The sequence below is a fragment of the Rousettus aegyptiacus genome, unplaced genomic scaffold (genome assembly GCF_014176215.1).
Source record: "Rousettus aegyptiacus isolate mRouAeg1 unplaced genomic scaffold, mRouAeg1.p scaffold_m13_p_8, whole genome shotgun sequence".
Classification (NCBI taxonomy): Eukaryota; Metazoa; Chordata; class Mammalia; order Chiroptera; family Pteropodidae; genus Rousettus; species Rousettus aegyptiacus.
The window spans coordinates 20,911,188-20,925,078 of record NW_023416311.1 but is presented as its reverse complement, the minus strand read 5'-3'; the positions used below and the strand labels follow the sequence as shown (position 1 = coordinate 20,925,078).

The 13,891-nt window shown below is 38.6% G+C and overlaps 1 protein-coding gene across 1 annotated transcript in view; it reads right to left on the bottom strand.

Annotated features, from left to right (window-relative positions):
- Nucleotides 1-5,648: 5,648 nt before the first annotated feature.
- Nucleotides 5,649-13,891, bottom strand: part of VKORC1L1 (vitamin K epoxide reductase complex subunit 1 like 1) — a 66,634-nt gene continuing 58,391 nt past the window's right edge. The window contains exons 2-3 of the mRNA XM_016138545.2: nt 12,308-12,417; nt 5,649-9,393 (exon numbers count right to left, since the gene is read on the bottom strand). Coding sequence (XP_015994031.1) covers nt 9,167-9,393; nt 12,308-12,417 — 337 coding nt within the window. The 3' untranslated portion in view covers nt 5,649-9,166. The remainder of the gene's footprint in view (nt 9,394-12,307; nt 12,418-13,891) is intronic.

The following is a 13,891-nucleotide window of genomic DNA, read 5'->3' as shown; positions in this document are numbered from 1 at the left end:
TGAAGACCATGAACCAGTACAGTTCTTAATACATAACTTGATTCACTTCCCTTTTGGTTGCTCCCACATGTCTCAACACATGCCCCCTTTTAGCCTCCCTTTCCAAACTCCATGAAAGAAACTAAAGGTAATATGACCTCGTTTTAGTGGCCATCCTTAGATCACTTTTAAGAAACGAGAGTGTAGTCAGTTCCAATAAAAGTTAGGAATTCCAAGGGTTCCTTCCTGCCTGCCTGCCTGCCTGCCTTCCTTCCTCCCTCCCTCCCTCCCGCCCTCTCTTCCTTTCCTTACTACCCCACGTAAGTACCTTGCAGGAATCAAATTTTGTGTTCTGGTTTAATGTCAAGAAATAATACAAAAAAACATAACAGACACACTTAAATGTTTCATAAATTAGGGGTAAGACCCATTTCTTTTTTTCCCTTCTTCTCTCTCTTTTTTTAATCTGAGAGTGGAGGAGTTCATAGCTTCATTGGACATTGACTTGTTTCCTCTCAGCCAGAGAAAAAGACCCAAACAAAAGTCTACATTTTCTTGTAATACTTAACATATATCATTACTACATATTTACACTTCAATAAAGTACAATTAAATAAGTACAATAAAGCACATTACTTAGAATGTTATCAGAAAATCTACATACAAGCCCATTCTGCCTTAATTCACCAGCTGGCCTTGTATTTATTACTGCTTGACAGACTCATACAGATCTCACCTTCCATTTTTTAAATTTGATCCAAGCACCAGATGCAACCAAAATCTCTGGAACTATGAAATATTTTTAATCACATGGGTCATTTTCCATACAATGATGCCTACTATATAAAAGCCATTTCTCATATTCTATATTTAAACTTTGAGTTTTGCACAGAACAGTAGAACCACAGTGCTTAGGAATCTCAGCCAGTAAGTATATAATTCTATTACGACGATGTATTACTTACACATTTTTAAAAATGTGTTAAGACATAAAATAGTTTGGTCAATTCCGATAATTAATAAACGTTGTTAATAACATTTATCTTTTAAATAGAACATTCAACTTAATATGTAAGTACAACCTCAGTGCTGCTAGAGATTGATTAGTTTTCTTAAAAGACCCACAAACCTCCAAACTGATAGAGAGGATCTTGGATTCACCTCAAGAATGCTGGAGAGATGGATAGATAACTCTTTGAGCTAAGTCTTCCTTTCCCCTAAATGTAACACTCTGGTAAGAGAACTATGGCTCTGGGAATTTCAGAGGACACCTCCCCAAGGACTGCTTAGACAGGGGCAAGATGCTAACTCACATGAGACAGCTTTGTACCAACCCCCACCCTCCCCCCCAACCCCCCCAATAATTTACAGTGGAAGAAATACCTGGTTACTTATGGTAGAATTACAGTGCTTAGCACAGTCCCTTGTTGGTAGATGTTTAACAAATGGCTGCTTTGTTAGCCTGGTGTTCTACCCTTTTGTACCAAAGAAATAAACCAGAAACCTAATATTTCTTGCTCACCTGTCAGGGATTTTTCTGTCCTTTACAAAAATAAAGGCATCATAATAATGAATTAGACCTTCGAATCTTTTTTTTTGTTTTCTAAAAGCCATTCATTACCCCTTTACATTTGCCCTTTAACACTGTCATTTACTGCAGAATTTCCCCTAGTGTTGAACTTTCTCCTTCATAGTTTACAATTGTTTATTGTTTTAAACTGTTCACTTTCTAATGAAACCTGGGGGAACACTATTTTCATGAGTGGGATCCCTCAAAGTACAGACAGGATGTACTGTTTCTGAGTTTTCCTATAGGCAGATAATTACATTTAGATAAATTTTAAAATATTTTTAAGTTGTTCGGTTATAGTTGGCATACAATAATCTATTTGTTTCCAGTGTACAACATAGTGATTTAGACATTTGTACAACTTATGATAAACCTAGTACCGGTCTGACTAGTACCATACAGTTATTTACAACATTATTGACTATATTCCCTATGCTATACTTAACTTCCGTGATGATTTTGTAACTCGTACTTCTTAATCCCTTCCCCACTTTCACCCATCTCCCCGAGACTCACTCCCATCTGGCACCCCTCAGTGTTCTCTGTATCTACGAGTTCTTTTATTTTGCTCATAGATTCCACGTGTAAATGAAATCATATGGTACTTGTCTTCCTCTGTCTGACTTACTGCACTCAGCACAGTACCCTCTAGGTCCATCCATGTTATTATAGGTGGCAAGATTTCATTTTTTTGTGTGTGTGGCTAATAGTCTGGTGTGTGTGTGTATACACACACGCACCATCCCTTCTTTATTCATCTATTGAGGAACACCCAGGTTGCCTCCATATCTCGATGAACACATGGATACACATCTCTTCAAAGTAGTATTTTGGATTTCTTTGGATAAATACCGAGTGGAACTACTGGGCCCTTTGTCTCTTGTTATAGACTTTATTTTAAAGTCTGTTTTGTCTGGTGTAAGTATTGCTGCCCCAGGTTTTCTTTTTTCATTTCTATTTTCATGAATTATCTTTTTCCATCCCTTTCCTTTCAGTCCGTGTGTGTCTTTATCTGAAGTGAGTCTCTTGTAGGCAGCATCTGTCAAGGTCTTGTTTTCTTATCCATTTAGCCACCCTATGTTTTGATTGGAGCATTTAATCCTTTTACATTTGAAGTAATTGTTGATATGGACTTGTTGACATTATTCATTTTATATGTAAGTAAATATAATATATAACATTATTTAACTATATTAATTATATAATATATATTAATATGTAAACAAACATATATATTTAAGAAGCCCCTCCAACATGTCCTGTAATACTGGCTTGGTGGTGATGAACTCCTTTAGCTTTTTCTTGTCTGGGAAGCTCTTTAACTGTCCTTTGATTCTAAATGAGCTTTGTTGGGTGATCTTGGTTGTAGGTCCTTTGTTTTCCTCACTTTTAATATTTCATGCCCGTCCCTTCTGGCATGCAAAGTTTCTTTTGCAACATCAGCTGACAGTCCTATGGGAACGCCCCTGCAGGTTACTAACTGCTTTTCTCTTGCTGCTGGTAAGATCCTCTTTATCCTTTGCCATTTTAATTATGATGTGTCTTGGCGTGGGCCTCTTTGGGTTCATCTCATTTGGGATTCTGCGTTTCCTGGGGCTTGCCTGTTAATTTCCTTCACCAGGTTAGGGAAGTTTCCATTATTATTTCTTCAAACATCATTATTTCTTCAATTCCTTGCTCTCTCTTCTTCTTATGATATCCCCGTGATGCGAATGTTCTTACGCTTGATGTTGTCCCAGAGGCCTCTTAAGCTAGCTTCATTTTTTGGAATTCTTTTTTATTGTTGCTGTTCTGAATTGGTGTTTTCTGCTACCTTGTCTTCTAAATCACTGATTCGACCCTCTGCTTCATCTAATCTGTTGATTCGCTCTGACGTAGTCTTCATTTCTGACTTGTTCTTTTGTACAATTTCTACCTCCATTTTTACATTTTCTATATTTCCCAGTCTTCAGAGAGTGGCTTTATGTAGTAGGTGTTCTGTGAGGCCCAGTGGCAGTCTTCCCTGGTCACCTGAGCTGGGTGCCCAAGGTGTGTCTGTGTGCCCTCTCACTGTAATTGAGCCTTGGTTGCTGTTCACACATCAGTGGGAGGGACTGACCCTCAGGCCGATTGGTTGTGAGTATTGGCTGGTGAGGGGGCTAATCCTGTGGAACAGGATTCACTGTAGCAAGATTCTGGTACCTGGCCCATCTGCCCTTTGAGTGTATCCGCCTCAGATGCAGCCCCGGCTAGTGCTCTGGCTTTATCAAAGCCGGTCACTGGGTGTGCAGGCCCAAGTGCCTCCTGGGAGGCACCCAGCTACAGGCCAAGTTCAGCTGTAGCTTGTGCCCTTCCCAGGGCCACCTGGCAAGAACCAACAGGCAATCCATAGATAGCCACCACCTGTGCTGGGCTGAGGTGCCTTGGAATGCCAAGCTGGGAACTGAGACTGCCTGCTGCTAATGCTGGGCTAGGTGCTGCTCAGCAAGAAGCCCAGGGCACCCTGAAGCCAGATACTGCTTGTTTGGGTTTTGTGAACCTTTTGAGAAATTTTAGGAAAGTCTACAGCATAAGCCAAGATGGTCCATATGTATGGAAAAAACTATTGTAGGTGGCTTGGATGGGGTGGCAAGATGGAAGGGACGGAATCTCAGGGAATCACATGGGCAGGGTGACCTGTGTTATTCTGGTTTATGGAGCTCAGAGGTGGCGGCCGTCCGCCTTCGCACACCAGAAGTGGGGAGAGCTTAGCAAAGGAACAGTGGATACTGTCAGCACTTCTGTTTAAGACAAAGCTACCCCTCAGTCCTCGCACCTAAGTCAGACAATCCAGTTCCTCCCTGTATGTCCCTGGTGCTACTCGAACAGCTGCCCTAGCACTTGAGCTCACAGTAAGAGCCCGTCACCAAGCAAGTCTGTGTGCGGGCCCTCTAAAAGGAATGTCTGTGACTCCCACAGTCCTCCATTTCTCTCATCCATGACCTCTGATGGTCTTCACAGCCAGAGGTTGTGGGGACCTCTTTCCCTGGCATGGGAACCCTGAGCTGGGGTCCCAACGTGAGGCTGGGACCACTCAGTTCTCCAGGGGAAACCTCTGAAGCCAAGATATCCCTCCTGATTCTCAACTGCCACACATGGGTGTGGGACCTAACCATTTCGGATCTCCACCAGTCTGGAGGTGGCCTCCTTTGTATGTCCCCAGTTGTAGGACTTCTGTTCAGCCAGACCTTAAGTAATTCCCAGTGAAGATTATTTTTTAGTTAAGTTGCAATTCTGATGTGGTCGTGAGAGGCAAACAGTGTCTACCCACTACGCCATCTTGACACAGTACGCCATCCTGCCTGGAAGTCTCAGATAAACTGATACTCAATTCTTGGATCAGAGCATTTTTATATCTTTCCCAATCTAGGTGTCTCATTCACTTTTGATGTCTTATCACCATCAGAGTTAATCTGAGTTTTAAGGCTCATTTTACTTTTAGGCTTTTAGTCATTCTTTATCTTCTATTTTCTGCAAATCGTATCCAAACTGGGTAAAAGGAAACAGAAGGGTAGATTTTGAAAAGATGGTTTCTGGTTTTCAGACCTCATAATTCCTATGTTGCCTTTTAATATAGAAGGGAATGTATCCTTGCAAAGAGTATTTCAACTATCAAGAAACAATGTATTTGTAAGGTGTATTTCTTAGGTCCTCAGGTTCTAGCATAGAACACATTTATTCAATAAAATATCACTAAACTGTATTTCGAATGGATTCACCTTTCTTGCAGAGGTTATCTTTTTAGAAAAACTGTAAGCTGGAGTATTCAAGGTGAGCTACAGTGAAGCAGTAGAAAAACGGCTGATTAATACATTGTGTATGCTTACAGAACTGAAAACAGTAACACCTTTTTCATTAATTCTTAACAACTACATACCTCATAAATCTACAGAATTCCAAGAACTGGAATCTCTAAGAATTTAGCTTGTGTCTTGGATAAGTTACATATAATTTAAGAGAAGGAGAGTCAACTCAGTATACCTGTAGAAATGAGGTTATTTTAAGAAGTTTATGAGTGAATTCATTTCTGCTTCTTTTTTGAAGTGTTAATACTTCAGTATAAGAACAATGGCAGCACAACTTCCACAGGTAACGTCTACATTTATTTTATACCAAAAAAGTTATGTGCAACAAATAAACATTCTTACATATTTACATTTGTTTTTTACCAGTTAGCAAAACTGTCCTAATCTCTGATAAAGAACATTCCCATCTGTATTAAAGAGGAAATCTGCCTAGTGAACTCCATTTTAAACGAATGTTTACTCTGGAGTTTAAAGCACTAGTAATAAATATTTTTGATGGAACATACTATACAGATCATATACCTCATACTTAGGCCATGCTTAATACAGTTTTACAAGAAAACATTACACCTCTTCTGAGTCAATTTGTCAAAAACACGTTTAACTAAGTAGCCTGGACTCCGTTTCGAAGGGTAGTTCTCACAAATTAGGAATCATACGTGCTGCCTAACATGTTTGAATAGAGATGTTTTGCCAGTGCTTGCATGTTGGGGGAAAATACATGAGGACAAAGGTTGCATATTAGGTACTGCTTCCCAAATAGGTCACCAAAAATGATAGTGGGTTTCTTGTTGGCATCTGTTTAATACTGATTTTCATGATCTGTCAGCATTCATGGGTGTCAAGCAGTGGTACCAATCTAAGCTATGAAGTAATTGCTGAAGATAACTCTGCACGTTGCTGAGTGTCTTAAAAATAAATATAAATGAAAGATAAGCAAAGTAAGGCAACAGAGTGTTAATCTCACTGTAGCCTTGGTCCTGTATCCTACCTAGCAGATCCAAAGATCTCTTGTACCAAATGACAGATCTTTGTCTCTTCATATAAAAATAGTCCATGCTTTCACCATCAAGTAAAAGTAATTCCTGGCACACAGCTAGTTAAACCTGAGTTATTTCTCCAGAAGATTACCCTCACTGATTGCAACTAGCTGCAATAAAAAACAAACAAACAAACAAATTCTCTAAACTGCCTAGATTCCCTAGAACTGATCATCTAACCACAACCTCTCTTGTTTATTCAAATGATGTGACTATCAAGTAAATAAGAGGCTTCACTTGTTACAAATTATTTCAAAAACCAAGAAGCATGGAATTTCTGCCCCAAACAGAAATTCAGTTTTTTCCCCTAACCTGCTCTTCAATGTTGGTGGCTAATAATTTTGCAATGTTTAACTATTCAGTCTAACAGTCATAACAATCCTCAAATTTTATAACGTGGTATTTTCCCCCTCTTCTGGTGTGGCATAGAGGATGTAGAGGGGTACCAGGGCAAAAATACCAAATAACACACACCAGCGTTCTTTCTGTTGCTTACCGATATACTGGCGTTACAATGCTGTTGTTTCAGGCAGAACATGTTCACTACTCAGTGAGAAAAAGGATATTAATTCTGGGCCATAGGAATGTGGCACATTTTTTTATACGACTTAAACAGTGGTGTTTTCCCCCAGCTTAGGAAAGCAAAGGAAAACGTGAAGGGTCTGGCTGAACATTTTACATTTTCTCATCGAGCTTAAGACATTTGCAAGAATGCAACATCAAGACAAGCTTTAACTATACTCTGCTGACTGATACAAAATATGAAAAACCATATTAAACTGGGACGGGAGGAACCTATTTAGCACAACCAGTGCTATACACACCTCAGAAGTCTTAACCGTCAAGCCATTTCCACTCTAGCTTAGAAATGAGAACCAGTAAATAGTATGGTAGAACTGGAAGCACTGCTACAACATGACCTCATGGCACAGTTCAACTTCAACATTAGGACTTGTTTCTCCATAAACACGAGACTTCTAATCAATGTTTTCACAGTTCTTTAACTAATTTTAGAATTAAGAACAAAACAGGCATCGAAATATTCACATTCATGGGAAAGACATCAGCCTGGATGAAATCTGAATTAAACGATCTTTTATAAAACTGGTTTAAACTCAATAGTTCATTACAATTCAGATTTTATACCTGCTGTGGGCCAGGAGAATACATTGCATCAATTATGACAGTTGGAAACAGCTGCTGACTTTAAACATATGTTACAGAGTAGAACCTGTCCTCTCCCTTCAAAAAGAAGGCAAATAAAGCACTCAAATTACTGGTCTACTTTTAACACGATGCTTAATTGAATTGGAAGCAAAAACATTGCCACCACTTCTCAATCTAAGAAATAGAATGATCATACAGAAACTTTCTATAGAATGCAAATCATCTACATCATGCTAAGAAAGGAGGACATTTCTGCCCAAGTTCAACACACAATATTTGGTTTGAGATTTAAGACAGAAGGCACTTTTAACATTTTGATATCAGATGTTAACCATAGAAACAGTGTCACAATTTCATTTGGGTTTACTGAAATCACTTTTAAAAATTCTGCATTTGTGTAGTTATTAGAAAGAGTAGTGACAACATTACTGTATTTTACCTTCAGATATTTCTACCTGTAGTGCTCCTCCTGATTAAGCAAACTGAGCAGTGTGTTAGCCCTAAAGTTTACAAATCCAAGTTTAAAATTTGACTCTGAAACAACTAACCTAGCCATCCAATTAGTGCAGAAAGAAAAAGAAAACACTACAGGGCTACCCAAGAGCTGTACTACTCTGGAGTGAGTGGGCTTATACTTGTTATTTCAGGGCCATAATACTGTCTGTTTGACTGGCACCACTGTTAAGACAAAATATCTGCATGAAAATTCAACTGCTGTAAGAGACTTTACCTTAAAATGCCATATTAATATTTCCAGCTATCCTCCAAAGAAATCTAAAATCTACCCATTTCCCCATCTCTAGTGTCCTCAAGGCCTTGGACTTGATGATTTGGTAACATGACTCATTCTGTAAGGTTATAATTGATCCAGTTTTATGACTAGACATGTTTGACTTGAGTGTCCAAATAGTTTCTTCCTTTCAGAGGAAGGAGAGGAAAAGGAACTACTCCATTATTTTTGATGTCAACGCTGGACCCACAGCTGTCAGTCCTTACCACCCACAAGACCTACTATTTTCACTAGTTCTTGAGTCAATGTTGAGCTGACAATTCTTCATTGCTACTCTTCAACTAAACTGTACAGTAAGTTCTGCAGGGCTGGATCCAATATCTCTACCTTTATTTACAAGTATAACATAAACGGATTCTAGTTGAATCTACATGTTTAAATCCATCAGCTAAAAACATATTACATATTGTAAACATGGCAATATTTAATACAATATCTATTCTAAAATATTTTCATGTCATGATCACATTTGTTATACCTGAAATTGAATTTATACACATCGGAGAATTACTAGCACTGGTTGCTCACTTTACAATTAAAGGAAGGGGGCTAGGGCTATATTTAATTATTTTAGAAACATCTTCAAAGTAAAGTTAAAGCTTGTCTTTGATTGGCTCGGACTTTTTTTTTTTGTATCCATATTTAAAATGAAGATTGACACAGAAAATACCCTTCTAATTTACAAGATTTTAAAAAATCAGTTTAAGATTCTTAGGGAAAGTGTCTGTTTGAATAAAAAAAAAAAAAAATGCTGCAAATAAACAATGGAAAGGGGTCTTCAGACTGCCAGAGTTCGTCAGTCCTGCTTGGGCTGCAGTTGCCGTTTCCAGGCCTCGTTCAAGTAAACTAGTCGTTTGTAGTTGATAATAAGAAGAATGAAGTTCAGCACGTATGTGAAGACGCAGATGATGCAAAACTCCTTTAGCACAAAGTACAGAATGTAGGCTAGGTACAAAGAACCTACTACAGACACGATGGAGGATGTCATGAGGATTAAAGCTGCAACTGCACTTGCTGTCATGCCTGCAAGAGAAAGAGACATTTGGCTCAATCAGACCTAGACACTGCAGAGAAAGTTTCTGAGTCAAAATGGTAACACTTTGTGAATTGCTAGTTAGAATACTGATCTTATTGCAAATACTATGAAATTTGAAAACAAAAACTACTGACCTATTTTGTTAAGATTTTGCAGGTTGACTGCATATATTTTGACTTGTCAATATTCTAGAAAAAAAATATTACTTATTTCATAAACTGGCCTAACTTAAGGCACACAAAGAAATATGCTGTCTTGCAATTACATTATACAATGAAGCTGATTTGTAAAACTGACAGCCCCACCTTTCTTAATGAATAAAGGAACATGAGGACCACAACCTTCTCTTCCAAGCAGGACACATTTTTCCTGGCCTTTTCACTACAGGCTCCCCATCTGTGGAAAATAAAATTTGCTTTCCCATACTTAGATCAAATTTATCAAAAATCCATAATGGGAGATTACACCAACATGCTGCTGAAAAAGGAAAAAAATTCAGAACAGGCTCACCCTGGACGACAAGGGAAACCACATTTGGCCACTTGGCCACATGTGGGTCATACCAGATCAAGAACAAAGGCAGTTGGGTGTGTTAAGCTGGGCCCTCATGACAAAAACTTGCCAGAATTCTTGATGCTATCTGACATCTTTAAACGTATTGTTTTGTACTGAGAACATGCACTTATTTTCAGAGAGAGGAGACAGAAGAGCATATTAAAATACCCAACAACTAATGGATGAGAATAACAGGAATAGAAAAAAATAATAGTTGATAGTAGGTTTGAAGAGGTTATGGTTAAGGAGCTGAAATCCCTGCTGCCTGTTAATGGGAAGTTGCCTATGGGCTGCAGCCTAGCCACAGGAGCCTGACTTGCCCATGACATCAGTCAGTACTACAAGTATGATGAATTAATCAGGTTCTTTGTGATGATGCTCTTGGATTACCTATGCCAGGAACTGGCAAATGAGACTGGCCACCTGCTTTTCTAAAGATTTAATGGAAAACAGCCATGCTCACTGATTTATGCAGTGTCTGTGGCTGCCTTCACAATTGAATGGCTGAGTAGTTGCAACAGCCACCAAAGCCTAAATTATTTTCTATCTGGTTCTTTACTAAAAAAAAATTGTTTACTTCACCTAGGCTAAACATCTAAAACTTCAAAAAATTATGCTATCACCTTAATTTTAACCTATGAAAGTTAGCTTCAAAACGATATGGACAAGTTGTTAACTGTAAAATTGGGATAATAATCATGACTATCTCCCCTAAGACTACCGTGCAGATTAAAAGAGCTAAGAGTTACACTTGAAACACTCCATAAATACTATTAGTTAAATACTTGTACCAAACTTGTCCTAATGTAATGTAACTGGTGGCTCAGGATAAAATTCCCAATGGAATTAAAAGGTGCTATAACTCTAAATGAATGGAGTATTTTGCAGCTATAAGAAAGAATGAGGACACTTAATGTATTGCTGTGGAAAGATCACCACGATACATCAGTCAAGCAAAAAAAAAAAAAAAGTATGCAGAATGGTGTGTATACCATCTGCCTTTTGTGTTTAAAAAAAAAAAAAAGGAAGGAAAATTAAGATTGTATATTTACATTTTCTGGTATATGCCTAAAGAAACTCTAATGATGACAACAACAAGCTACCAGTCAGGCATCAGAAGCAGTAGAAAGAGGACAGAGGGTAGCAAGGGTAGGACAGAGTTTTTACTGTAAAGCATTTTTTCTTTCTCTCTCTCTCTCTTTTTTTTTTTTTTTATTTTTGAACCAGGTGAATGTAATACCTATGGAAGTTTAAAGTGAAAATGCTGTATCTCTAACAACTTAGAGGGGAGTAAAGATGATGCACTCTGGAAACTGACGAGTTCCAATGTGCCTCCAATGGTAAAGACATTAAAAATGCACATGAATACATAAATATGAATAGGAATATTAACCATTGACATGCAAGAGCAAAAAAATGGATATAACTGTAAAAGTATAAAAACTTATACAATCAAAATTCACAAAATTAACATAAAAGAAGGGTAAAGATAGGTTAAATGTTTGTAACAAATATGAAAACAGGCTATTATGAGAATCCATTAACAAATTGGCAATAAAAGGAAATTAAAATATAGTAAAATTAAAGCAATAGCTATTAATATGTAACTATTCAATTAGGTATTTTACAGAACACACTTTTCAAAAATGAAGGTAGATAAAGCTTTGGGAAACCTGACAAAGGAAAAGCAAGTTTGCTAATACCTATTAAGATCCATTTAAAAATCTGACTTTTGTCTCATTCTTCCCATGTTTGGAAATTTATTCTGTAGAAATAATTCAAAGAGGGAAGGGTGTGTGAGAAGGGGATTTTAAACAAAGTCGATCACCATCGTGTTACTTAGAACATAAAAAAATTTGAAACCCTGATGTCAACAACAACAAAACATTTAAGAGGACAGACAATATAGAGTTTGTATGAAATTAAGTGAAAACAAGCAGAGGACAATGGAAATAGTGGATATGCAAAAGTGATGGAGTTATGGATATCATTTACCATTGTTTTCTTAGTGCATTTATTTAAAAATAGCTACAGAGTATATAAAATAGTAAGATAAAAGGTTTCGAGGGAAGACTGTTTGGAGTAGTAATTTCCTTGAATGGGACAGGCTTTTCTAATCATCACGAGATGCCACTATCCCTGATTAAACACCAACAGATACCAAAGTCAGCTTTAGCATCATCAAAATCTTAGCGAACCAAGTTTCATAACATAAAAGTGTGTAAGAAACTACTGGGTCTATCATACAGATTTATTTAATAAAGACACACTTCAGAGCAAAGATACAAACTTCTACATGGAAGGTAATAAAAAAACTCATTTTTGTATTACTGTATACATACTTACCAAGTAATAACTGTAGTATATAAAATATAAGTCCAAAGACACTGTTTGGCTGATTTAATACACCATCCTTTCCAAAAATGGAACCCAAAAGACCAAATCCTCGACCCCATCTGTAAAATAAGGAAAACCAGTAACCCTATATTTGAGTTTTCCTATTTTGAAAAATGTAAAATTATCTGAGAATGTCATACAAATATTCCCATCTAAATCTCTAAGTTGCCAATTTCTAAAGTCTTTTTTTCCCAAAAGATAAGACAAAGTATTCTTTTACTGATGTCATCAGAACGGCTAATTTGCAGGAGGCTCTTTCAATTTCAGCTAGGGTCTCTTAACAGCAGCACCACTGACAGTTTATGCTCATTGTTTGTATAAGGGTTAGTTCAGTGTATCACAGCATGTTTAGTAGTAACCTTGGCCCCTACCCACTAGATGCTAGTACTACTCTGCCAGTCGTGGCAACCAAAAATGTCTCCTGGGGGCAAAATCACCCTCAGTTGAAAGTCATTGATTTAAGTTGTCCTATTCATTCAAAGCATGTAGACTGACAAAAGCCCAAGAACACATCTAACGTACACCTATATTTAGAGCAATTCCTCCTGGGAGACAACTGAAGGCCAACTGAACAGCTTCTGCACAACAAACAATAGAGAGAGATGGCATAGATAAGGTTGGGGGACCGTGAGAACACTCCAGAACCAGAGGAACCGCTGGCTGAGCACTACCGTTTGTTTCCCCTGCACTTGGACAGCAGGTGAAACTCTATCCAGGTTCTCTGGACAACCTGCAGGGCTGCTGCAGCATGTACCCAGCCAACCCTCCCGGAGCTAGCTCTAGCACGAGTGAGGGCACCACCGCATGTGTACAAGAGGTCCCTCCACCTGGAGATTGATCCGGCAGGTATGGCAGGGCGCAGGACAAAGTGCAGAGCTAGCAAAATGCTGAGGTATCCACTTGTAGGGGTGCCCTGTCCAAAGAAACTGCAGAGATAGTAGAACACTGCTGTGCATGCGTGTGGGGCTGCCCCAGTGAGAGAAGGTACAGAACTGGCAAAGCATCACAGTACACACAGGCAGGGCTGCTCTGTGCAGAGTGAGCGGGGCACTGCTACCCACATACGTAGGGTTGCCCCAACCAGAGAGGGTGCAAACTAGCAATGGCAGTGGTGCACACTCTTTGGGCTGCCCCATCTAGAGAAAGTGTGGAGCCAGCAGGGTTTTACGACACCTTCACTCAGAGCAGCCCCACCCTGAACCCATTCCTTCCTGCCAGGCTTCACACACCTGCTCCAACTACAAGCTGCTCGCCAAAACCATCCCACACAGAAGCTACTTTTTCAAGACTGGGAGAGCATGTCAAAGAGTTAGAAAATGTAACAAAGAACCAATCAGAGATGAAGAATACAATAACTAAGAAGAAGAATAAATTAGAGGGAATCAACATCAAATCAGTTAATACAGAACAGATTAGTGACCTGGAAGACAGAATGGTGGAGATCATCCCAGAAAAATCAAAAGCGAATTCTAAAAAATGAAGAGTGCGCTAACATTCACATTATAGGAATTCCAGAAGGAGAAGAGACAGAGA